General features: G+C 45.8%; 1 protein-coding gene across 2 annotated transcripts in view; it reads left to right on the forward strand.

Annotated features, from left to right (window-relative positions):
* Positions 1 to 27,770, forward strand: part of LOC115470099 — a 212,979-nt gene that overhangs the window by 145,867 nt on the left and 39,342 nt on the right. The window contains exon 9 of one of the 2 annotated variants that reach the window (XM_030202999.1): positions 11,144 to 13,279. In XM_030202999.1, the coding sequence (XP_030058859.1) occupies positions 11,144 to 13,279 (2,136 nt within the window). The remainder of the gene's footprint in view (positions 1 to 11,143; positions 13,280 to 27,770) is intronic. The other variant, XM_030203000.1, reaches the window with a different exon arrangement.

Raw genomic sequence — 27,770 nt, forward strand, 5'->3', positions numbered from 1 at the left:
GGAGATCCGGGAAATTATAGACCGGTGAGTCTGACGTCAGTGCCGGGGAAAATGGTAGAGGCTATTATTAAAAACAAAATTACAGAGCACATCCGAGGACATGGATTACTGAGACCAAGTCAGCACGGCTTTTGTGTGGGGAAATCTTGCCTGACCAATTTACTTCAATTCTTTGAAGGAGTGAACAAACATGTGGACAAAGGGGAACCGGTTGATATTGTGTATCTGGATTTTCAAAAGGCGTTTGACAAGGTACGTCATGAAAGGCTACAGAGGAAATTGGAGGGTCATGGGATAGGAGGAAATGTCCTATTGTGGATTAAAAACTGGTTGAAGGATAGGAAACAGTGAGTGGGGTTAAATGGGCAGTATTCACAATGGAGAAGGGTAGTTAGTGGGGTTCCTCAGGGGTCTGTGCTTGGACCGCTGCTTTTTAATATATTTATAAATGATTTAGAGATGGGAGTAACTAGCGAGGTAATTAAATTTGCTGATGACACAAAGTTATTCAAAGTTGTTAAATCGTGACACGATTGTGAAAAATTACAAGAGGACTTTACGAGACTGGGAGACTGGGCGGCTAAATGGCAGATGACGTTTTATGTGAGCGAGTGCAAGGTGATGCATGTGGGAAAAAAGAACCCGAATTATAGCTACGTCATGCAAGGTTCCACGTTAGGAGTTACGGACCAAGGAAGGGATCTGGGTGTCGTCGTCGATAATACACTGAAACCTTCTGCTCAGTGTGCTGCTGCGGCTAGGAAAGCGAATAGAATGTTGGGTATTATTAGGAAAGGTATGGAAAACAGGTGTGAGGATGTTATAATGCCGTTGTATCGCTCCATGGTGCGACCGCACCTTGAGTATTGTGTTCAATTCTGGTCGCCGCATCTCAAGAAAGATATAGTAGAATTGGAAAAGGTGCAGCGAAGGGCGACTAAAATGATAGCAGGGATGGGACGACTTCCCTATGAAGAAAGATTAAGGAGGCTAGGGCTATTCAGCTTGGAGAAGAGACGGCTGAGGGCATAGGCGCCCGGTATTGAAGGCTTGGGGAGGCTAAGCCTCCCCAGCTGCAGCGAGCCGGCTCCTCCCCCTCCCTCAGGATCCGGTCCCGGTCCCTCACGTTACCGACCTGACTCTTCGTCTTCGGAGCTGTCAACGCTAACTCTCCCCCGCTGCGCTAGCGCTGCCGGCGTTCGCACTTTAAAAATGGCCGCCGAGACTTCCAGAGGCAGCCTCGCGAGACTTCTGCTGAAGTCTTGGAGGCCGCCCTGTAAGTCTCGGCGGCCATTTTGAAGCGTGAACGCCGGCAGCGCCAGCGCAGCGGGGGAGAGTTAGCACTGACAAGAAGAGTCAGGTCGGTGACGTGAGTGGACCGGGTCCGGAGGGAGGAATTCGCCGAACAACTCGGGAGGGGGTGGCAGGGGAGAGAAGGGAGTCGCTGGGCATTTGTGGAAGGAGGGGAGAGAAGGGTCGCTGGGTATAATGGGTGCATGCAGGGCAGGGGAGAGGAGGATCATTATTGGACATGGGTGTATGGAGGGCAGGGGAGAGGAGGGTTGCTGTGTATGGGTGTAGGGCAAGGGAGAGGAGGGGAGAGAGAAGAAATGCTGGACATGGATGGAGGGGAGGGAAGAGTGAGGAAGGAGATAAGATAAGGGGAAAGGAAGAGAGGAGAAAAACTGCACATGGATGAAGAAAATAGGCAGAAGCTGAGGACCAGAAATGAAGAAGAAAGGAGGAAAGAAATAAATGGAAAGGAAGCCCTGGAAACGGAGTTAAGAGGACAGATAGCTGCAGAATCAGATACTGGGCCAGCATGATCAGAAAAACAGTCACCAGACAACAAAGGTAGAAAAAAAAATCATTTTATTTTCATTATAGTGTTTGGAATATGTCCACTTTGAGAATCAGGTGCTCAACATTAAAAGTTTATATTTATTTACTTATTTATGGCATTTTATCCCACATTAAACATGAATTAGGGTGTTTTGTGGCTCTACATGAGAATTGTGATGATATGATCTCATATTGTTGACAGTCTGCATTTTCCGTATGGGTGGTATATTGGTGTATTAGGTTCTGCCCAGTGTAATATTTATGGTACAGTAAGGTTCTGAGTGTGTTTTTGCACAAAATTGTACATAGTGTTTTGCAGTTGAGCGATTGTGGTTAGTATATGCTTTGAGCAACCACTTTATTCTTTGACATATGATACATATCTAATATCTATATTTAATAAAAGGTATTAATTGTGACTTTTATTTTTATTTATTTTTTTCTGTGTGTTATCAGACAGTTATGGATTTAAGCTCCACCCCTGGCTCCACCACTAACCCCGCCCCCTTTAGCCTCCCCAAACAGTTGAGCCACCGACCGTCTATGGCTGAGGGGAGACATGATAGAGGTATATAAAATAATGAGTGGAGTGGAACAGGTGGATGTGAAGCGTCTGTTCACGCTTTCCAAAAATACTAGGACTAGGGGGCGTGCAATGAAACTACAGTGTAGTAAATTTAAAACAAATCGGAGAAAATTTTTCTTCACCCAATGTATAATTAAACTCTGGAATTCGTTGCCAGAGAAAGTGGTGAAGGCGGTTAGCTTAGCAGAGTTTAAAAAGGGGTTGGACGGTTTCCTAAAGGTCAAGTCCATAAACCGCTACTAAATGGACTTGGGAAAAATCCACAATTCCAGGAATAACATGTATAGAATGTTTGTACGTTTGGGAAGCTTGCCAGGTGCCCTTGGCCTGGATTGGCCGCTGTCATGGACAGGATGCTGGGCTCAATGGACCCTTGGTCTTTTCCCAGTATGACATTACTTATGTACTTATTCAAATTCAGACAGAGAATCAGTTGCCATGTATTACATCAACAAGCAGGGGAGCACCGGATCTCGCCCCCTGTGTCAGGAAGCCGTCCAGATGTGGCATTGGGCTTGCCGTCATGGCATGTTTCTCCGGCCACGTATCTGGCAGGTGTAAACAACAGTCTGGCCGACAGGTTGAGCAGGATAATGCAACCTCACAAGTGGTCCCTCAACTTGAGCGTGGTACGTCAGATCTTCCAAGCGTGGGGCACCCCCTTGGTAGATCGCTACTCAGGACAATCACAAGGTCCCTCAGTTCTGTTCCAGACTTAAGGCCCATGGCAGGCTAGCGTCAGATGCCTTTCTCCTTTATTGGGGGAATGGCCTCCTGTATGCGTATCCTCCCATACCCTTGGTGGGGAAGACTTTGCTGAAACTCAAGCAGGATCGCGGACCATGATTCTGATCGCTCCCTTCTGACCGCGTCAGATCTGGTTCCCTCTTCTTCTGGGGTTGTCCTCTGAAGAACCGTGGAGATTGGCGTGTTTTCCGACCCTCATTACTCAGAACGAGGGGCGCTTCTGCATCCCATCCTCCAGTCCCTGTCTCTCTCAGCCTGGATGTTGAGAGCATAGGCTTTGCATCCTTGAGTCTTTCTGAGGGTGTCTCCTGAGTCTTGCTTGCTTCCAGAAAAGATTCCACGAAGAGGTGTTATTCTTTCAAATGGAAGAGGTTGCCATCTGGTGTGACAGCAAGGCCCTAGATCCTCGTTCTTGTCCTACACAGACCCTGCTTGAATACCTTCTGCACTTGTCTGAGTCTGATCTTAAGACCAACTCCGTAAAAGTTCATCTTAGTGCAGTCAGTGCTTATCATTATCGTGTAGAGGGTAAGCCTATCTCGGGACAGCCTTTAGTCGTTCGTTTCATGAGAGGTTTGCTTTTGTCAAAGCCTCCTATCAAGCCTCCTACGGTGTCAAGGGATCTCAATGTCGTTCTCACCTAGCTGATGAAACATCCTTTTGAGTCACTGAATTCCTGCCATCTGAAGTACTTGACCTGGAAGATCATTTTCTTGGTGGCTGTTACTTCAGCTCGTAGGGTCAGTGAGCTTCAAGCCTTGTTAGCTCATGCTCCATATACTAAATTTCATCATAAGAGTAGTCCTCCGCACTCACCCTAAGTTCTTGCCAAAGATGGTGTCGGAGTTCCATCTGAACCAGTCAGTTGTCTTGCCAACATTTTTTCCCCGTCCTCATACCCGCCCTGCTGAACGTCAGTTGCACACATTGGACTGCAAGCGAGCATTGGCCTTCTATGTGGAGCGGACAAGCCCATTCAGACAGTCCGCCCAAATGTTTTTCTTTTGATCCCAACAGAAGGGGAGTAGCTGTCGGGAAACGCACCATTTCAAATTGGCTAGCAGATTGCATTTCTTTCACTTATGCCCAAGCTGGGCTGACTCTTGAGGGTCATGTCACGGCTCACAGTGTTAGAGCCATGGCAGCGTCAGTGGCCCACTTGAAGTCAGCCACTATTGAGATTTGCAAGGTTGCGACGTGGTCTTCAGTCCACACATTCACATCTCATTACTGCCTTCAGCAGGATACCCGTCGCGACAGTCGGTTCGGGCAGTCGGTACTGCAGAATCTGTTAGGGGTTTAGAATCCAACTCCACCCCCCCCAGGCCCATTTTTATTCTGTTCCAGGCTGCACTCTCAGATGTTTCTGCTTTAGGTCAATCTCAGTTATGTCCTCGCCGTTGTGAGGCCCAATTGACTAATGTTGTTGTTTTGAGTGAGCCTGGGGGCTAGGGATACCCCATCAGTGAGAACAAGCAGCCTGCTTGTCCTCAGAGAAAGCGAAGTTACTTACCTGTAGCAGGTATTCTCTGAGGACAGCAGGCTGATTGTTCTCACCAACCCGCCCACCTCCCCTTTGGATTTGTGTCTTCCCTTGTCTTTGCTTTCTACTTGATTGAGGGACACGCTCGAGCTGCGGGCGGGAAGACAGTCACGCATGTGCACACGAGGGCTAGCAAGCTTTGTTGCTAGGAAGATTTCGGATCCTGGGGCAGCCGTCAGACGTCAACCCATCAGTGAGAACAATCAGCCTGCTGTCCTCGGAGAATACATGTTACAGGTAAGTAACTTCGCTTTCTGATTCTTGGGCATAGGTCCATCTCTATATGTGGCACATGGCTCCATCTCAGATTGGAATGCACAAGTTTTTCTCTGGGTATGGAGTGTGGCTTCCTCTATCCATATTCAGTTTCTCTGCATGTTTGGCTTCGCTTTGTTCTTGCATGTAAGCTTCCTCCGCCTGTGGCTTTCGGACACAGTTTTATCCCACAATATAGTGCTCACCTTTTCTGAACGCGAAGCACAACTGCTTCACTGGAGGTGGGGCACATTCTCTCTCTAGGTATGCATCAAGACTATGTCTTTGGAGGTTCTCCAAGTCTTTGTCTCGGGATGTGCATTTCAGTTTCATTTCTGGCTGCAGAACACTGCTCCTTATCTGGTGCTGGAGCGTGGCGCCATCTCTGAATTGGGGGCACAGTTCCGTATCTGGATGGAACCCGCTGCTTTATCTCTGGACGTACACCACGCATCCATTTCTGGATGTGAACAATAGCTCTATTTCTAGAGGTTGGACCCTGTCCATTTCAGTCTCAGCCTCAGCTTGTCCTTAGCATCTGTGACTTTCCCAACTTCTCGGGGTATTTGGTTCTGGCGGGGGAGAGAACCTCCTGTTGGACTATGGAGCGTCACTCAACCTTTACTATTGAGAGTGACATTAGCTGGCTTAGGAATTCTAGCGGACAGACTGAGTTGGATCCTGAATGGCCTCTGGACATGGATGTAGCTGAGAAGACCTTTCACAAGTGAGGCACCCCCTCAGTAGATCATTTTGCCACTCTTCTCAACGATAAAGTCCCTCAGGTCTGCTCCAGACTAGGGTCACAAAGCAGACAAGCCTCAAATGTCTTTCTCCTCCATTGGGGGAGGGGTCTTCTGTATACATATCCTCCTACACTTCTCATAATGAAAACTCTCCTGAAACTCAAGCAGGATTCAGGAACAACGATTCTGATCATGCCTTATAATAATTGGCCAAAGCAGGTCTCCACATCTTCTGGAGCTTTCCTCCAAGAATCTGTAGAGACTGAAGTGTTTCATAACTCTCGTCACTCAAGACATGAGGTTTGCTAGAGAGCCTTGGCTTTTACCTGGAGCGGACTCGAGCCTATAGCTAAAAAGCTGGGTAGACTGTTTCTTTTAACCCAAACAGGATGGGGTCTGCCATTGTCAAACTTGCTCAGTTGTTTAGCAAACTGCATTTCCAGGCTGACTCTTGAGGGTCATGTCACAGCTCATAAAGTCAGAGCCATGGCTGGATCGGTAGCCAACTTGAGATTAGCTACTGTAGAGGAAGTTTGCAGAGCTGTGACATGGTCTTCAGTCCACACATTCACATCTCACTGTTGGTTGGAACTAGAGAGCTGCACGGGAACGGGGTTTGCGGGAATCCCGCAGAACCCGCGGGATTCCCGCAGGGACGGAAGCAGTTCTGCGGGGTTCTCGTGGGGATGAAAGCAGTTCTGCAGGGTTCCCGCGGGGACGGAAGCAGGTCCTGCGGGGTTCCCGCGGGGACGGAAGCACTTCTGCGGGGTTCCTGTGGAAGTGTAAGCTGCACTGCATCAGCCTCTCATCTACCGAGTACCTTGAGTGCTGTCTCCTGCTCCTCCTTTTCTTCCTCCTTGCTTTAACAGCACAAATGTGGAAAGTCTTCCGTTAAGGAGGTGGTAGAGACACAAATGATGATGGAACTCAAAAAGACTTGGGATGAACACAGAGGATCTCTAATTAGAAAATGGAAGTTATAAAAATCCTAACCTTAAATGGCTACATGTGTGTGGATGTTTCAAGTGACGCTTAGATGGTGACTATGGTTCTGATTAACTAGGGCCGATACCGGACAGACTTGTATGGTCTGTGTCTAATATATGGCAGTCTGGTTTAGGAAGGGCTAGAAAGGGCTTAAACAGCAACTTCAGTGGCTGGAACATAAGGACAGTGCTGGTCAGATTTTTACGGTCTGTATCCCACAAATGAGAAGACAAATAGACTGGAGTGGGCTTCAACAAGAACTCCAGCAGTTGGAATAGTAGTATAGGGCCAGATAGACTTCTATGGTCTATATTCCAGAAACACGAAAGAAAGTATATAATATCACACTCAATTTAATCATGAATTGATAATGAGTGTGACTATTGGGCAGACTGGATGGACCGTTCAGGTCTTTATTTGCTGACACTTACTATGTTACAATTAATCTTCTTTGCTCCTGGGCTGATGCGCAGACCTCAGGTCTGACACCTGACCTACTGGTGCGTGCATGTGGTGACCTCTCAGCACACAGTGCTAGAAATCAGAGACAAATCTTACATGTGCACACCAGAGTGTTCTAAGTTTCAGCTTCCATTCCTTCCTTGCCTACAGTGATGTGGCTCAAATCCAGAGAGAGACTGGGGGAGCTGACCAGAATTTTCTTTTATGTGCCATTAAATTCTTGCGGGGATAGGTGGGGATGGGTTAAATTCTTGTGGGGACGGGTTGTGATGGGTTAAATTTTCGCGGGGATGGGTGGGAATGGGTAAGATTTCAGTGGGGATGGGTGAGATTCTAGCAGGGACGGGCGGGGATGGGTAAGATTTCTGTCCCCGTGCAACTCTCTAGTTGGAACAGGAATCTTGACTGTGATGGGTTGGTCAGACAGTCCTTCAAAATTGATTTGGAGTATAGAATCCAACCTCCTCCCCCCCCCCCCCCCCCCCCAGGCCCATTTATTTTTGTTCAAGTCTGCCTTATGGGGGAGGGGTACTTGCAGAACCCCATAGGCTCTGTCTGTTGTGGGCCTTGATAATATTGTTCCCTGTTTTTTGTTTAAGGCATCCTGGGTAGTTAAGGATTCCCATCATTAAGAATATCACATCTGGCTTATCCTCGGAGAAAAAAGTTGACTCTCCTGTAGCAGTCCAAGGACAACAAAATGGATATTCTTACATACCCGCCCACCTCCCCTTAAAGTTGAATTCTATAAGCTGTACATACCAGACTGACCAGGACCCATGCAATAGCAGCGGCAGGAAGACGTGTGCATGTGCAGTATGTCACTTCTTAAAAAAAAGCTGGGCAATATTCCCATTCAGGCTCCATTGGATGGCATCTCCCATCAGTAAGAATATCCATCCCACCGTCCCTGGAGGAACAGTTGAGCAACAGGTTCCTTGTATTTGTGTCATCTAAGAATGACAGTTGCAAAGTAGCAATTACATTATACATTCTTCAGGGTGATTTTCAGTTTTTACTATGACTGAAGAAGGATCCAGACCATAAAGGACTTCCTGTTGTAATGACACTTGCTTCAGTATGTTCTGCATGCTAGTTTTAACTTTAGTGAGAGTTTTTAGAAAATATAAATATATCCTTGGTTTTAATGTGACATAACTTTGTCGAGTTTAATCAGATTTAATAATTGTCAACATGGAGATTATATAGTGTATGTTCTGTATAAGAGTCACTGTTGCAGTTATTTATTTATTGTACATTTATACCCCACATTTTCCCACTAGTGCGAGCTCAATGTAGCTTACAATATTACAAAAGGTTACAATGCATAGAGGGTAATGATACAAAAGTCTGAAGGACATAAGGATAGTACACGTTGGCTAAACGGGTATAGGCAATGTGAGGAAGGGGGAGACTGAGCATTATTTGGGGGGATAAGCTTTCTCAAACAAAAATGTGTTTAAGGATTTCTTGATTTTTTTTGTTTAGCTGAAGATCAAAGCAGGGGTCATGCTAGGATATTAGGTATCCCAGGGGAGCATTCATTCTCACACCCTTACTCCTTATTAGAGAACTGCACGGGAACAGGGTTTGCGGGAACTCGCAGGATTCCCGCAGGGACGGAAGCAGTTCCTGAGGGGTTCCCGCGGGGACGGAAGCAGTACCTGTGGGGTTCCCGCGGGGATGGAAGCAGTTCTGCGGGGTTCCCGTGGAAGTGTAAGCTACACCTGCACCAGCCTCTCATCTACCGAGTACCAAGTTCTTTGAGTGCTGTCTCCTCCGTCTCTTCCTCCTTGCTTTAACAGCACAAATGTGGAAAATTTTCCATTAAGGAGGTGGTAGAGACACAAATGATGATGGAATTCAAAAAGGCGTGGGATGAACACAGAGGATCTCTAATTAGAAAATGGAAGTTATAAAAAACCTAACTTTAAATGGCTGCATGTGTGTGGATGTGTGAAGTAATGCTTAGATGGCGACTCTGGCTGTGATTAACTAGGGCCAATACCGGGCAGAATTGTATGGTCTGTGTCTAATATATGGAAGTCTGGTTTAGGATGGGCTGGAAAGGGCTTAGACAGCAACTTCAGTGGCTGGAACATAAGGACAGTTCTGGACAGATTTTTACGATCAATAAGAAGATGAATAGACTGGAGTGGGCTTCAAAGACAACTCCAGCAGTTGGAACATAAGGATAGGGCCAGATAGACTTCTATGGTCTATGTTCCAGAAACAGGAAAGAAAGACCATAATCAAGTATATAATACCACACTCGTTGATTTAATCATGAATTGATAATGAGTGTGACTATTGGGCAGACTGGATGGACCATTCAGGTCTTTATTTACTGTCACTTACTATGTTACAATTAATCCTCTATGCTCCCGGGCTGATGAGCAGACCTCAGCTCTGACACAAGCATGAGCATCAGATGTCACCTGACCTACTGGCGCGTGCATGTGGTGACCTCTCAGCGCACTGTGCCGCCATTAAATCAGAGACAAATCTTACATGTGCACACCAGAGTGTTCCAAGTTTCAGCTTCCATTCCTTCCTTGCCTACAGTGCTGTGGCTCAAATCCAGAGAGAGCTGACTGGAATTTTCTTTTATGTACCATTACATTCTTACAGTGATGGATGGGGATGGGTTAAATTCTTGCGGGGATGGGTGGGGATGGGTTACATTTTTGCGGGGATAGATGGGGATGGGTAAGATTCCAGTGGGGACGGGTAAGATTCCAACAGGGATGGGCGGGGATGGGTAAGATTTCTGTCCCCGTGCAACTCTCTACTCCTTACCTACCGGTGGTGGCTCTGACACAGCATTTCCCTCTTTCTCTCACTGTTTAGAATTGCATGATCCAGTTTTTCTCTCCTACTTTTCCTGCCTAGCATCTGTCCTCTCTTCTTCCCACTCCCAGCATCATCCCCTCCACATCCTGCCCAACACACAGCATCATTTGAATCTCTTTAACCTATCTTCTCAGTACACCACATCATATTTCTCTACCTTCCACTTATTGAACACCCTCTCTTACTATGCCACCCTCGGAGCTCTCCCACCTACCTGTTTCCCTACCTTGTATCTTTCCCTTCCCTCCATCTCTTGCCACCATTTTCTGTTCTCTACCCACATCCTCATTCCTCATTCCTCTCTTCCATCCACCTTCTCTCTCACTCTTAACTCCTTACCTACCTAACATTCATTTCACTCTCTTCCCTTCCCCCCCCCCCCCCCCCCCCCCACTGCCACAATAGTGGCACTCCAGGCCATTTTCTCTTCTCAGCCACTGAGAGTGCTTGCAGCCCTAGGCCTTCTTTCCTGTTAGGATGAGCATCTCCAACAATGTATGAGATCAGCAGTCAGGAAGTGCCAGTCTACAAGTTTTAAACCTACTTGCTATAAGATAGAGATGTTTAATACTTCGGAAGGGTCTTGTTCTATTGCAGTTACTGAAAAATTCAATAAAAAAAATATTTAAAAAAATGTTTACTTTGCTGTACCTTAAAAGTAGGTAAATGGCACCCCTAAGTTGCTGGCTCTGGATCAGAGCTTAAATTTAAATGGAAAAGAATTTCAGTAGCTCAGGGTTCAGAGAAGTCAGTTTCATAGAGAACAACCCGGCAACATGGAAAGGAAATTGGCTCTTGCTACTAAGGAGAGCATGCAGACAAAATAAGGATTAGAAATCCACGATTTTATATTAAAGTAATATATGAGAATTTGAACAGTCACTGAGAGTTTAAACCATAGAAAATAAAATAAGTGTAACTATTTACTTCCTTTGCCTTCATTATATTGTTTTGCCTTTTATTTAAAGTATTAACTAATATATAGAGTATTAACTCATTCCATATTTCAGCTTTTTATTTTACTTGATTATTGTCAAAAATTATTCAGTAGGAAATTTGTCAGAAATAATATAGTAACACAAAAGCAACATTACTAATTGAAATGTGTGATTTTCTTGACAGAAGACCAGAACAAAGATCATCTATTCATGGTCGTCGTATCAATAATAATTTAAAATCAGAAGTGTCAGACTCAAAATTTCATAATATACCTGGACGAAAACCAAGACCTTTTCTGGAAAATGAGAGTCATGATTTTCGAACAGAGGCAGAAGATTTTTTTGACAGCTGTTCAGGAAGCAGACAGAGACCTGTGCATGGACACCAATCCCATGACTTTCAAGGAGACAGACAAAAGGAAGATTATTTTTCTAGCCGTGAACCTGAACAAAGGCGACCATCTTTTCGTGGCCCCCCATCAGATAGACCAGTAGAAGATTATAAGTTTCAAGACAGAGGTTATGGACAAAGACAATCATTTCATGACTCTCCTTCTCCTGACTTTCACTCAGACAGACGAATGAAAGATTGTGATTTTCCTATTAGTGGATATGGACAAAGAGAACTGCCTATTCATGGCCCCCCATCTCGTCGTTTTCCATCCAATAGGCAGATGGATGATTTTGATTTTCCAAACAGTGGACCTGAACAAAGACAACATAACATCCCATCTCGTGACTTTCTACCTGATAGAGAGATGGAAGATTGTAAATATCCTAGTAATGGATCTGGACAAAGACGATCTTTTCATGACTCTCTGGCTCGTGGTTTACCTGACAGACAGATGGGCGATTTTGATTTTCCTAACAGTGGACCTAGACAAAGACAGCCTTTTCTTGGTCCTCCATCTCATGGTTTTTCACCTGATAGACAGATGGAAGATAGTGATCTTCGTAGCAGTGGACCCGATTTTCGACCAGATAGACAAATGAAAGGTTATGACTTTACTAACAGTGGGCCTGGACAAAGGCGGTCTAACACACCATCTCGTGGCATTCCATATGATGGAGAGATGGATGATCGTGATTATCCTAACAGTGGTCCAAGACAAAGACGACCTTTTCATAACCCCCCGTCTCGTGGTTTATCACCTGATAGACAGATGGCAGATACTGATTTTCGTAAAATAGGATCTGGACAAAGTCAACCACCTTATGATGGCCCCCCATCTCAAAGTTTTCCACTCAATAGAGAGAGAGATGATTATGAATTTCCTAACCATGAACCTGTATCTCATAGATTTTCTTCTGATAGACAAATGAAAGATCGTGATTTTTCTGACTTTGTGCCTGGACAAAGAGCATCACCTTTTTGTGATCACTCAGCTCGTAATTTTCAGTCAGACAGACTAATGGAAGATCGTGATTTTCGTAGCTCTGATCAAAGACAACCTCCTTTTCGTGGCCCTCCATCTCTTGATTTTCGACCAGACAGACAGATGGAAGATCGTGATTATGCTAATAGCAGACCCAGACAAAGACAACCGTTTTTTGATGGCCCCCCATCTCATAGTTTTACAGCTGATAGAGAGATGGAAGATTATACATTTCCTAACCGTGAACGTGGACAAAGACCACCATCTTTTCAGGGTACGCCATCTCCTGGCTTTCGACCAAATAAACAAATAGAAGAGAGCCATTTTCCTAACAGTGGACCTGAACAAAGAAACCCTCAATTCCGTGGTCCACAATCTTCAGGCTTTCAGTCAGACAAACCAGTGGAAGAGTTTGATTTTCCTAACAGTGGATCTGTGCAAAGACAACCTTTTCATGGTTCCCCATCTCATGTTTTTCGACCAGAGTGCCAGATGCAAGGTTCTTCATTTCCTAACCGTAGACCAGGAGAAAGACAGCTGAACAGACCATTTCAATTAGATAGAGAAATGCAAGATTCTGTTTTTACTCACAGTGGCCATGAACAAACTCGACAACCTTTTTGTGACCCACCATTAGAAAGACAAGTGGAGGATAGAAATTTTGCAAAACCTGGCCCTGAAGAAAGATATTTTCCTAGCTCTTACAGTTCAAAAGCAGATACCCAAATGGAAGCTGAAGATTTTTTTAACAGATCTAGAAGATTACATTCTCTTCACGGGCCTCAATCTCATGACTTGAAATTAGAAAATAGTCCACGGTCAAATCCAAGAAAGAGAATGGAAGAAGTTTGTGATTTTATTAATGAACGACCACAGCAAAACTCGGAATCTTTTAAGATTAATCAGTGCAAGAAGGATGTATCAACTGAATGGCAATCAGAGAGGTACAGTATAATTTTGCTAGAATAATATTTAAACTGACTAGCATGCTATATGAAATACAGTAGAGTCTCAGTTAACTGATCTTCAGTTGTCTGATATTTTGAATTAACTGACGTGTTAATCTGGGCTGTACCCACTCCATCCCGCCCAAATGTCAGGGAACCTACCACATCACCTGGAAGCTCCTCCCCAAAGTGCCTCCCCATTCACTCAACCAAGAGTAGGGCCCCCCCAGGGTCTACCTTCGAAGCCTAATTGTCCAGCGGTGCAGTTGGGGCAAGAGCATTTCCAGTCACTCCTGGCCATGATGGCAATGCTTTCAGAATGGCTGCTGTGAACTCTAACAGCAGCTTTGTGAGACAGCCACCAGAGGTTGTGGCAGCCATTTTGAAAGCAGAGCCAACATGGGCAGGAACATAAGTACATAAGTATTGCCACACTGGGACAGACCAAAGGTTCATCAAGCCCAGCATCCTGTTTCCAGGATGGGGGTTCACTCCTGCCTCAACCTCAGGAGACCTACACTTGGTTGGGTGGGAAGGCACTTGGTAGAAGGGGGTCTGGGAGTTGGGAGGCTGCTGCTTTTTAAGTGGAAAGGGAGAGAGAGATGAGCTGTCGATCATGTTTAAATCAGATAATCAAGACTCTACTGTATTAGAATATAGACAAGTAGATTATATATTTACTTTAACCTTCCTGTACTGTTAAAAAGAGCATACTACTAATTGGTTGTTTTAATTGGTTGAAAATAAATAAATCTACATACTAAATAATGTTAAAATACTGTCCACTAAAATATCTTCAGATGTGTAAAAAAAAAAAAAAAAACCTTTTGACTTGTCCAGTGTGATGAATCTGCATGATAATAGTCAGGCTTACTATACAGGGCTACTTATTCAAAAGTTTGACCCTGTTGTTTCCAAAACAGGCTCTACTTCTCAGCGAAAGAAGACACTTTGTCAGCTAAGCTAACAAGAGAACCCACCTACCTTAATCTAGTTGTTTTTTATTTTTTATTTCTTCTCTCCTTCCTACCTTATCCAGAGTAACTTTCAAACATAGAAACATAGGAGATATTTGAAGAAAAGGGTTCTCTTGTCCACCCAGTCTACCCCATTTGTTCTTGCCTATTGTTTGGCCACAGGTTTTACTTTAAGTAGCTGTCCCTCCTTTTGCCACTAAGGTCCGTTTGTGTCTGACCCATACATATTTGAATTCTGCCACTCTTTTGACTTTTATAAACTCTACCAGAAATCTTTTCCTGGTGCTTACTACAATCTTAGTTTCATTCCTTTTTAGCTTCCTCCTATCAGCTTTGTACTTGAAAGTTTAATAAGTGGAAAATACATCCTTCTAGTTATTTATTGAATACCGCTAGATATTTTAATAATAATATTTGTATCATATTCCCACTTTTCCTTTGTTCTAGAAAATAAATCTTTTAACTCCTTCAGTCCCTTTACATATAGCTTATAGGGCTATACCAAATAGTGTATTTTACTATTCGGGCAAATACTGAATACAAATAATGGGCATTGAACTTTAACATAACAAATAATAAAAGAAACAATGTGAAATCAGAAATCATGCTTTTCAGTAGAATTTAGCACAGTAGAGTCCCGCATTATTCATATTTGAATTTAAATCATTATTCGGCTAAATAAGAATGACATATTCGGGGCCAAATGGAATTGAATACAAATATTTGGTACAGCCCTAGCTTATAGTGCAGTCCACACATCATTATGATAGCCCTTATTTGAATTGCCTTTACATTATCAGTGTCCTTTTGCAGATGTGGTCTCCAGAATTGAGCATTTCCATAGCGTCCCACAGATCAATTCAGAGACCTGTGGGTTATGTCCCTGTACCTGGTCCCCAGAGTCTAGTCGAGCTTCTGGAGTCTGAGGTGTCCTGCGACTTGGGTGCACACCTGGTGATGCCAGGTCCCTCCTTTGCTCTCCCATCACCCCCTCCTCTGCCTGACCAGGTTTTCTGGTTGGTTCTCATTCTCCTGACTTAAAAAAGAAATTGCTCTTTGAGCACTGTAAAAAAAAAAAAAAACCCAGAACAAAACAACTCCTCAGTCTGTTTCATCCAGCGCAGCGAGCTTATGCCGGTTTGCAGTACCGGCTGAGGCAGCGGTGTACCAAGGGCGGGGCGGTGGGGGCTACAGGAGGGGGTGCATGGAGCAGCCATATGGCTGTCTGCTCCACTGGCTCCCCGCTCCCTGTGATATTACTTCCAGTTTCGGGGCAAAGGGAACGGAACCGGCGGAGCCGACAGCCGCGCAGCTGCTCCCACCACCCCAGGAGGTAAGACGCAATGCACCCTGGGGGGTGTCTTGTGATGCACCGGGGGGGGGGGGGGGGAATGTAGCGGCGATCCGCCCCGGGTGCCAGCCAACCAAGGAACACCACTGGGCTGAGGGGAATGAGGACCAACTTGGCATGCGACAGCGATTCCCGAGGGGGTGAGTAGTCTTTACCCTACCTGCTTTGGTGAGGGAGAGCAAATGCGACTCCCGGTGTGGAAACCACTAGGCTGCTGCTGTTTCCCATGCCGGAGCTCCTCCCATTGTGCTTATGCAGGCCACTGTACAGCCCGACACCGTGGAGCATTGTGCTCCTTCCTGGCTTGTTTTGGTGGGCACAGGACAGCTGTTTTCTTGGGTGCACTTGCGCACCTGAGGACGCCATCTTTCCTGCCATGCCACATGGCGAGGCTGAAGCGCCAGCGCTCCCTTGGGGCCAGGTTTGCCTGTGAGTCCAGAAGTTTTAAGTGCATGCTTTTAGAAGATGTAACTGGGGAACTGGGGTGGATCGCTCCCATTTTCTTTAAATTTGATAGTTTTTAAGGAACAAGGGCTTCTGAGAAGGAAGTCTAGGGCAGTTTGCAGACCCCTTTCGTCCTGCAAACGCCTGTGGTAGTCGGGTCTCCCGCAGCTTCCCAAGGGTGAGGTTGAAGGCCCTGTAGACTTGTGTGACTGTTCTGTGGCAGCAAGAACCTTAAGCTGCAGCTTGGCAAGTACTGACTATCTGAAAGTCTTCTAGTGGACATGCATGTGTGTCATGAGGTGATTTATGGTTTGAATGCACCCTCTTACAGTTGCACTAAGAATATTTTTGTACCCTCCTCAAGGAGGTTCAAGGTATGTGTGCATCATTAATGGAGCTGAGAAAGGGATCAGGATTAGGGCAGATCCTACTGTTTCCCTTTTTCAGAGGCCATACAACTGGTGTTTAGTTAGTCAGGCTTAGGGCTGTTGACTCCATGTTTCTGTGAGAAATGTTACATTTTGAGTTGATTGTGAGGCTAGTGCTCTCCTCCCAAGTTTCTCTCAGTCTCCATGGTAATCCTGCACCCTCTATGCTGCCCTTGTGGCATTTGCTCTGGTTGCATTGTTTACATCAAACTAGTTTTATTCAGGAGGGTGGCTGCCTTTCAACCTGAAGTTTATAGGTTCAAGGCTGGTTTATCCATCCTATGAGTCAGCTATGTTTCCAGTGGGGGGCATATTTTATCTCATTCTCTCTTACTGCTTGCCTGGCCAAGCAGTCCTTGCATGACTGGAACAATTATCACTATTCTCCTAAAGATTGCTCTTCTCTCTCTTTTTGCACACTGATACTGGCCACATTTTTGCATACTAGCCCCAACCACCCTGTTATCCACAGCATCCCTGGTACCTCTAATTGCTTCCATCACATTTTTGCATCTTTTCAGGGCATGGGGCACCTAGCGTTTCATGAGGAGTGGACCAGGAAACTGCTTCAGTGTAGAAGTAGCGCAATAGTTGTTGCAATCAGCTGAGAGTGAGCATAGAGCTCTAGAGGTTGTGAGGGGTCCCTGGGAGGGGAACAGGTGAAGAAGAAGAAGCAAACCAGCAGCAGCCTTCGTTCCCCTGGTGCTTACAACTACAAGTCCCAGGATGCCTCAGACCAACCAGTTAGGATCCAGGGGAGGAGGAGCCACGCCAGGTCTATGGGGATAAGGGAGGACCACAATTTCCAAGTGCCCCGGCGAAGGAGGGAGGATCCAGAGAGAAAGGAACCGAAAGACTACAAGTCCCAAGGGGCCGAGGGGGGAGATTGCTTCATGGAAACTAATCAGGGGAAAGATAAACAGGTGGAAAACACAGGTGGCAAGGAGCTGATGGACTGGGAAGCAGGAAAAAGGGAGGAGGAAGGGACTGAAGTGGAAGGACGGGAAGGAGAGTGGATGGACCTTTCTGCCGTAGCACAAAGGGGAGGTAAACTAAAAGGTTTGTGGGCTGCCTTTCTAGAGCCTTTCAGAGAGCCCTGGAGAAAATTGGTACGTGTTGTTAGCACTAAAGAGGGAAGGAGGGGGTGTAAGGGGTCTCTGGGGCACAGTAGAGGAAAAGGCTTTTGCTCGAGCCCTATTGCTTTCTTCCTGTGGATCGGGTGAGGGGAACACAGGTTCCTTTTTTTTTTTTGGACCGGAGGAAAAAGGCAAGGATTGACTGAACCAGAGCTAAAAGGGGGGAGGAGGGGCAAGCAAGTGTGGTATGTACTGCCCTTCTAGAAAGAGGCCCGATAGGATGTAAACCAGCCACAGACTGTTATGTTTTTTTGGTTTTGTGAGAAATAAATTGTAGACTTTGCCAGAGTTGGGCTGTGACTTTCTTCTGCTTTGGGAAAGGGCACGCCGGAAAGGGCTGCAAGAGCCAGCACAAGGAAAGGGGGGGGGGCGGCCCAGATTATCCTAGTGGAAACCCCCTTTGAGGCGCCTACTACTACTATTTAGCATTTCTATAGCGCTACAAGGAGTACGCAGCGCTGCACGAACATAGAAGAAAGACATTCCCTGCTCAAAGAGCTTACAATCTAATAGACAAAAAATAAAGTAAGCAAATCAAATCAATTAATGTGTACAGGAAGGAAGAGAGGAGGGTAGATGGAGGTGAGTGGTTACAAGTCAAAAGCAATGTTAAAGAGGTGGGCTTTCAGTCTAGATTTAAAGGTGGCCAAGGATGGGGCAAGATGTAGGGGCTCAGGAAGTTTATTCCAGGCTTAGGGTGCAGCGAGACAGAAGGCGCGAAGTCTGGAGTTGGCTGTAGTGGAGAAGGGAACAGATAAGAAGGATTTATCCATGGAGCGGAGTGCACGGGAAGGGGTGTAGGGAAGGACGAGTGTGGAGAGATACTGGGGAGCAGCAAAGTGAGTACATTTATAGGTTAGTAGAAGAAGTTTGAACAGGATGCGAAAACGGATAGGGAGCCAGTGAAGCGACTTGAGGAGAGGGGTAGTATGAGTAAAGCGACCCTGGTGGAAGACGAGACGGGCAGCAGAGTTTTGAACCGATTGGAGAGGGGAGAGTTGACTAAGTGGGAGGCCAGCAAGAAGCAGATTGCAGTAGTCTAAACGAGAGGTGACAAGGGTGTGGATGAGGGTTTTGGTAGAGTGCTCGGAAAGAAAGGGGCGGATTTTACGGATGTTGTAAAGAAAGAAACAACAGATCTTTGCGATCTGCTGGATATGAGCAGAGAAGGAGAGAGAAGAGTCAAAGATGACCCCAAGGTTTCGAGCTGAGGAGACAGGGAGAATGAGAGAGCCATCAACAGAAATGGAAAACGGGGGGAGTGGGGAGGTGGGTTTGGGGGTTAAAATGAGAAGCCACTCACTGGAGTGAGTGGGATGTGGGCTTGCCAGCGAGTTCGAGGAAGCGGAGGCCCGGGTCGGAGGCCCCAGAGGAGCACCACTGGATTCACTAGAGGAGGGGGGGTGGCCCCTCCAAAGGTGATATGGTGCTGCTTCACATCCTGCTGCAGCTTGCTATCTGTAGTGAACAATGGTGCAAACAGCCATATTCTTCTACGCCATCTGGCTCTGGTTCTGTTATGATTCTACTGGGACAGGCAGGGGAATAACTGGGACTCGCTCCTGATTGGCCTGACGTCTGAGGCAGCAGACGTCAGACCTTATTTAAACTTACCTCTCCCTACAGTGGACGCTCTAGCATTATCACCTGCAACTGTGAGCTCTCGTTGTCCTGCTTAGTCTGTGCTCATGGCACAGAGTGTGTTCTCTGTAGTCTGCTTGCTCTTCCCCTTGTCTGTAGTTTCTGTGTGTGCTGGTTGTAGCTAGCTGTTTCCCTGATTACTTCACTGCAGCACAGCTGTGTCTGTTGTCTCTCCTCTGCCTTGCCTCTCTCTTCCTGACTGTGGTGTTGACTTGTCCGTGACTTTGTTTAGTCTTCCCTCTAGCCTGCTTTAACCCTTTGTGTGCAGTGTTTGGTATTTGGCTCTTGTGAGCCCTGCTTCTTTAAGCAGCCTTTCTCTGTATCTGCTTTATCTCATTTGTGTGCAGTGGTTGGTATTTGGCTCTTGTGAGCCCTGCCTCCCTTCAGCCTTTTTCTTTAGTCTGCTTTAAACCTTTCTGCACTCTTGTGAACCCTGTTTTTTTCCCTGTCTTTGTAATTGAAGGCAGTTCTTCCCCGTGGTCTGCTTTTACTCTTGATGTTCTGTGTTTGTTTTTTTTGCTCTGGGGAGCCTGTTTCCCTTGCCTGGTTTATTTAATTAGAAGCTGCCTTTTCTTCTGTCTTTTCCTTGGCAGCCATTTCTGTGGAGCTTCGCTTCTTTAGGTTCCGTGAGTCTAGTAGTGTCCTGCTCTGACCCTGCCTTACCCTTTTACCCCTGTGGGTACTGCCTACCGCTACCTGGGTTCCATGTAGCCCTTGTCTGTATTCTCTCCCTCTGGTTGTTGTCTGTATCTGCCAGTTTGGTCTGACGTCTCCCCCTTTGTGTCAGTGCCCGGCGCTGTGTGCGCCACCTGAGCTCCAGTCCCTTCTGGGACCTCTCGTTGTTCTTTTCCCTTCCCTAGTGTATGATTGGGTTCCAGTTCGGCCTTGCGGCCCGTACGTCTGGACTCCGTATGAGTGGGTTCCCGATCGGCCTTGCGGCCCCGCATGAGTAGTCTTATTTCCCTTTTCTGTTGGTGCTTACTGATTTCCCTGAGTATGTTGGGCTTCACGGCCCTTGTTACTGCATAGCGTCCGTTTGGTCTACCCTAGGCCTTGGCCAAGGTCCTTCCTAGGCTTCGGCCTAGGCACAAGGGCTCAAGATAAAACTAACAGGTTCTCAGCCACACTTGTTAGCTCCAATGCCAGTTCTAGTGCACAGCCACACCAGCCAATTCTTGACCCTTTCTGTAAGAAGTTAGTTCTGGCTTAGGCATCAGACCGCTAATGTGGCTTCCAAGTCACATCTCACAACTTAACTTTGTGGAAATAATCTTGGGCTTGGAGAAGATTTAGGGCAGTTGGGTAAATACCTAAGGGACTCCCAAGTCTCAGAGTTTTGCCAGGGGGTGAGTCTAAAGGATGATTTAAATCCTCCCAATTTTGTTATAGGTTTCATGAAGCCAGGAAAGCCACTTTCAAGGTTTCTGCTTCCACTACGACAAGCTGCCTTGCTGCTGGCAGAATGAGCTCGGGTTTCACTCCAAGTCTTCCTATGCCTGCTGCATCTCCCAGTGATGGAGTCTTAGTTCACTCCTTGGGTTTCATAATAGCAGGACTCCTCTATGGGTTTCATGAGGAGTGGACCAAAATTGCCTCAGACCATGTGTCTTAGTTTTTCCATCACACGGTTACAACCTGGACTTCTCTCATTCCTCTACAGATTTTCTTGGAGTCTCCTTGCAAGTTCAAACACAAATATCAGGCAGTTCTTGCCACCTTGCCAACGTTTCTGCCTTTAGGCACATTCGAATTTGTCCCCAGTTGCAATTGGGGGAATTGGAAGTCGTTACCTTTGCTTGATAGTTCCAACCAGGGAGCTTCTTTCCAGCAGAGTTTGGACATCATAAGAGTCTAGGGTGTTTACGGTTCAACTTTTCACTATGGGAACCTTGCAGTGTGTAATAGTTCAGTCTGACAGGGAGAGTTTCTAGCCTCCCTGGACCTCAAGGAAACACGCTTTCATATTCCCGGTGCACCTTCCCACAGAAGGACTTTAGCAATTTATGACCATGTCAGTCAGCCTTTCCACATTATCAAGGACATTGTTTTTCAAGGTCATAGTGGTAGTGGCAGCTTTCCTTTGTGAGGATGGATTCTGCAATCCATACCTTGAGATTGACTGATTTGCGGCTTTGTCTATCAAGAGGCTCTTCAAATTTCATCAAGATAGCTACTCTTCTTCAGTCCTTAGGATTGGTAATCAATTTTGCCAAGAGTCAGTTGTTTCCAGCGCAAATCTTTGAGTATCTGGGAGTGATGTTCCACATAGGCTTGGGAAGTCCTTTCTTCCTTTTGCTCCTCAGCAACAGGTGCCAACCCAAATCAGGTTCTACTTTCCCTACCAGGTAGGGATCTAGGAACAGGTTCAAGTTATAGGCCCAAGGGTCTCTTTCTTGGACATTCCCCCATGGGCCTGATTCCGCATCAGACTACTTCAAGGGTTCCTTTTCAGCATTGGTCCCCATTTCTGTGGTTCTCTTCAAGCCAACTTAGTCTGAACAGGTGATTTAAACACAAACTTCCGCTGACATTTCAGAAGTTCTCTCTCTCTCTGGAGGCAGCTGTCTGCAGCTCGTATACTACTAGGGCATGTCATAGCTGGCAGCAACAGATCTCTTCCAGAAGGCAGACAATCGACCTACTCCTCTCCAGATGTGGAGTCAAGACCAGCTTAGTTTTGTTTTGGGTGTCAAATAAACAGATGTCTTTGGCAATCATAGCCAGTCGTTTGATGTGGTTGCGCCGCTGGGCAGCAGATGCAGCTTCAAACGGCAGCTGTTCAGCTCCCTTTTGTAGAAATATGCTGTCCCTTGCTCTCAGTGAAATACAGGCCAATGGCTCAGACTAAGAACTAGGCCTGTAAAAATCAAAGATCTCTGACACAAAATACATTTCACTGCAGCAAATGCTGAAGTGAGTTCCCAGAGAGCTGACAAGGGAGGGAGAATTTGCTCTTGTCAACAATGCTGGGACTGGCACCTGCAACAAGTCATGAGCGAAGATGTTTTGGCTAATGGAAGATAGCAGTGGCTCAGATGCAAGTAGGATGAGAACATCCAAAGGGGGGGGGGGGGCTAGAGGAAGGTTTGGGAACATGTGAAGTCATTCTTATCAACTGATAAGGGCCAAAGAGTTCTGGTGAGAAAGCTAGGGTCCATTGGAATGAATAGAGTCAGAAGGGTATAAAAAGGGCAGTCTGAAGGGTATCGGGGGAGAAGGCTGAAGAAAGCTGGAGAGAGGGGACGTGTCGTGAAGTGCTGTTCCACTATGTGAATGCCTGGTTGCCTGTACTGCCTTTGGGTAAGATACTGATGCTAATAAACTATATTATTATATGTACTGAATACTGGGTTTCTTTCTAATTATGGAGCTTGCTACTGCCCAGACTGTAAAGCAGTCATGAGCAGATAAGGTGAGAATAATTAAGGATTTAGAGGGAACATGCAATCTTCTTCAGGATAGTAGAAAGCCCATGGCTTCCGCTGCCCAAACTGTTCTGGCAGACCCAATTATATTCACTTTTCAGGGCAAGCTATTGTTTGAGGACTCAGTGAAGTTGTCGGAAGATCTGGATGATTCACAGACTCGGCATCTTCCTGAGGACATGTCTACACATTCATTTGTTTTTATAACATATTCATTTTGGTCAGGTCAGGATCGCTCTCATCTTTAAAGAAATCAGGACTATCGTCTGGGGCAGCGTAGCTTTCTTCAGCATTCCAGGTTCAGTCCATTTAGAATTTCAGAACTCCCAACTTTGTTTGAGATCCTCTGGATTTCTCCTGAAGGGGGTGACAGGGCAAACAGTCCTGCCTTTTCTTGATAAGGTGGTTTCTGCCTTTCATCCCATTCAACCTTGGTCTCTTCCCGCTATTGAGACGTTTACCATGTACTCTTATACTATTTGGAAGTGACCAGCAAGTTCCATTGGTCATATCTTTGCTTCATGCTTTGCTTGGGACCTTAGGAAGGTAATGCAGCTTCCAATGCCATGCTGGCTTGCCATTTTTAGATTGGCAGATGTGGACGTGCAGGGCAATGTCTGGGGTGACCCACTGAGTAGAAGTGACTTCCTTCATAGCCTCATGCACTGCAAAAGGCGTAAGTATTTTTCTAGTGCTTGCCATTTTAAGATTAACAGATGCGGCAGTGGCAGGATCAGAAGCAGACATATTCGGAACCTGGAGAGCCTTAGGTATACAGGAAGGCAACTCCTTACAAGACACCCACACTGCAATGTGATCATCAGATTCCTGACCCGCTGAGCAGAAATGCCTCCCGGCATAGCCTCAGGCTGTCCTCTTGCTGGTCGCAGATGAGGGGATCTAGTTTCTAGAGCTGCGATGGCCGTTGGCTGATAGAGGCAATTTCTTCGGCTGGCTTCTATTTGGAACAGTCTCTCCTGTTGCGGGTGGCAGTGTTATTTTTCTTTCAGAGCACAGCTGACTTCCTTTTCTGAGTCCTGTCTAGCTGCCTTTTGCAGTTTGGCCACTTGGTTCTCTGTCTTGCCGTGGATGGCTTTTGCAGATCGTCATTTGATCTGCTGTCTTTCCCTTGCTAGGCATTGCAGGCTTGACATGGCAGCGCTAGGCATTCCAGACTTGACATGGCAGTGTGTGATGGCTGCAACCTGTGGAACATCGCTCAAGTCTGCTGAGGTTGTAGTACCCCATCCCACTTGAGGACTGCTTTGGTACATCCCACAAGTCTCTGGATTGGTCTGTGGGATGCTGTAGAAGGTAAAATTAGTCCTTACCTAATCATTTTCTTTCCTTTAGTCCCAACTGATCAGTCCATAGGCCCGCCCTTTGTTGTTCTGGGTTGAGTGTTTTCTTCTAGTTGCATCAGATTCCTTCATTTGATTTTGGCTACAACCAAAAAAAGAAATATAAAGTAACTAAAAAACAAACAAACAGGAAATCTTCTGTTACCCTCCCACAGGAGCAGTTGAGGAGCCTACATGGGCTTTATGCAAGCAGGAGAGGACTTACTGTTGGATTCCCTCTTCCTGCTTCCAATGCTTTGGTATCAACAATACTGAGGTTAAGGTGGCTGCACATGACCACATATAGTAAACCTCTATCTCCACCTGCTGATAGAGGGACATAACCCACAAGATTCTGGATTGAAAGTTATCAGGTAAGGACTAATTGTACCATTTCTGTCCAGTAGTCTTATAACAGACTTGCAGGAAAATATTTTTTTTATTGTCCATGCCAGGCCAATGTGTTTATGTACTGCTGCCAGAAGATAGAGAAAAAAATGAACGCTGACTTCACTCCTCTTATAGAAGGCTGTTGCTGTCTCCTGTTTTCATTATTTCCCTGTCTTCAGCAGATTGTATAGACGTGATGCCTGGTGCAGCAGAATTGCTAGGCCCCAGGGCAGTGATCCCTGGCTCCAGTAGCTTCTCTAGACAGAAATATTTGGGGTGGCAAAAAGGGGCAATAGGTATTGGGGGGCAAGCCAAATCAATATTTCCACACATCATGCCCAACATCACCACTACCACATTACACACCCCTTCCCCCATCTCTACACTTTAAAATTAGCAATATAAGACACCATGGCCTTAAAGAAACCCTCCTCCAGCCAGCCAATTCCAGCTACGCAGTAAAAACTACCATTATAATTGATTACATTAGTCATCAAATTCTTCTTTGTGGGAATGAAGTCTCTGTATTCTCTACAGAATTGGACAAAATCTCAGTACAAACCCTGAAGCTCCAGTTCTGTATTACAAACTCCATATTCCCCCAACAATGTAGGTATCCCCCTTGAAATTCATTACACAAAAATACTCAAATTGTAATTATCACTTCAGGAACAGCAAATGCTCCATCCACCTGCAGACCCTTAGTTTAAAGCAGATGAGTTTTTATTTGTGTGATGACTCTGTGGGATGTGGAAACCACTGTCTTGAGCCTTTTTCCTTTTGGGAGACAAGGGCTGAAGGCAGCACTTGCCCCTGAGCATGCTTTCAAATAGGACTAGTCCCTATCCTGCTTATAATCGAAAGAGAAAAACGCCTATATTGCGACCCAAATCGGGAGATGGGCGTCTTTCTCCCGTGGGCTTCCAAATCGGTATAATCGAAAGCCGATTTTGGGCGTTTCCAACTGCAATCCGTCGCGGAAATGGGTACAGTTGACGGGGGCGTGTTGGAGGCGTGGTGAAGGCGGAACTGGGGCGTGGTTATTTTCCAAGGAGAGATGGGCGTCTTTAGCTGATAATCGGGGGGGGGAAAAAAAGCATTTTTACCGCGATTTTGGGTCACTTTTTGTGGACCCTTTTTTTTTTCACGAACAAGTCCCAAAAAAGTGCCCCAACTGACCAGATGACCACTGGAGGGAATCGGGGATGACCTCCCCAGACTCCCCCAGTGGTCATTAACCCCCTCCCACCAAAACAACCCCACTTTAAAAACTTTTTTTCCAGCCTCAAATGCCATACCCACCTCCATGACAGCAGAATGTGTTCTATCCTGTAACAGCCTTTCCCTGGTTCTGATGTGGCTCTTGGGTGAGTGTGACACCTTTTCTGTTATGCGCACTGCAGAGTCACATCAGCAATGCATTGTGGTGGGTGTAGGGTATTGGGCTCCGTGATTCCACTAGCTTGTGTTAAATGCTCACGATGTTGGTAGTTGGTAGGCTCTACTCCCATGGTGCTTTTCCCCCTGCTTACTGGGTCAGAGTGTGCCCTGTTTTGTTTCCGGTAGTCCATGAGGTAGTGGCCATTTTTGTAAGCCAGTTTTAGATCCCTTTCATGTGTTAGCCACGTTACAGAACTTAGTTCTTACCTTGAATGTGGCTGAAAGAGGGCATTGTACACCATTCTGCCAGCTCTGACCTACTGCTCATCTCAGTACCAGGGAGACTCGTTGCCAGTGGGGCACAACCTCTGATCTGCAGTTAACTGTGAGTAAGCGTGCTTATTCCAATAAAAGACATTTTCGGAGAGATTAGTCTTCAGGTGTCAACTAGTGTGCCAATGTTATATAGCAGCAACAAGTCCTAGAGGCCTGCATGTATGCAGGTCCCTAGAGCACTTTTAGTGGGTACCGCAGTGCACTTCAGCCAGGTGGACCCAGGCCCATCCCCCCTACCTGTAACACTTGTGCTGGTAAATGGGAGGTCTCCAAAACCCACTGTACCCACATGTAGGTGCCCCCTTCACCCCTAAAAGCTATGGTAGTGTTGTACATTTGTGGGTAGTGGGTTTTGGGGGAGGGGGGTTGGGTGCTCAGCACCCGTGGTAAGGGAGCTATGCATGTGGGAGCGTTGTCTGAAGTCCACCGCACTGACCTCTAGGGTGCCCAGTTGGTGTCCTGGCATGTCAGGGGGGTGAGTGTACTACGAATCGTGGCCCCTCCCACGACCAAATGGCTCGGATTAGGATGTTTTTGAGCTGGACGTTTTTAGTTTCCATTATCGCTAAAAAAAACAAACGCCCAGCTGAAAAATGTCCATTTTTTCGAAAATACAGTCTGTCCCGCCTCTTCACGTACCCGTTTTCGGACATAGACGCTCATGGAGATAGGCGTTCGCGTTCGATTATGCTCCTCCATGTGAAGTAAAACAAAACCCTGCAAAAAGATACTTAGAACCTGTACAGCAAACTTATCACACCATAATAGCTCCAACTTCCAAGACTCAAATGTAGCAATACTACCTATGGAAACACAGGACTATAAATATTACTCTAGACCCTAAAGCACCAATATGCCTACTGCTGGGAAAATGGAACAAGCTGGACTAACTACATAGACACACTACATGCTAGCATAATTCTTCTCCACACATTCACAGTTCCTACTACTACTACTTATTTCTGTAGCGCTATTAGATGTACGCAGCGCTGTACACTTTTGATACAGAATAGAGGACTATAAAAACATGCAAACAAAAACTGAAATGGAGACTCCCAAGAGTGCAGTACTGGTAAAAAAAAAGAAACAGGATTGCAAAATACATAAAGAAAAGATGTACATTTTCCAAATCAACAATTGCCAAAGACAGCGAAGATGACACCAAAAAGGGAAAAAATAGTAAAAATAAAAATCAACAAGGAAAGAAAATAAAACAAATGGAATCCAAAAATAAAATCAAAAACAGACGACACAAAAATAATGATAAAACTTTGAATTTATTAAGGTGATATGACTCAACACAGCTGTGTTTCGGCCTACCTGGCCTGCGTCAGGAGTCTGTTACACCATGTACATATTCTCTGGTTGTATCAATATTTATGTGAAGAATGTTCTGTCAAACGATACCTTATTGCAATAACTCAACATTTAAAAAGGCTGTGTGCACAATCTTGCAACAATCTTTATAACTAGCAAAGCAGCCAAACCTGCTTCAGTTGAGAAATATCAAAAACAAATTACTTTCTGAGCGTAATAATACCTATCAATTGTTTTTATTATTTTTTCCCTTTTTGGTGTCATCTTCGCTGTCTTTGGCAATTGTTGTTTTTTTCTGCGAAGACTGGTTTCTTCTGTATTGT

Source organism: Microcaecilia unicolor, chromosome 5 (assembly GCF_901765095.1).
Source record: "Microcaecilia unicolor chromosome 5, aMicUni1.1, whole genome shotgun sequence".
NCBI lineage: Eukaryota > Metazoa > Chordata > Amphibia > Gymnophiona > Siphonopidae > Microcaecilia > Microcaecilia unicolor.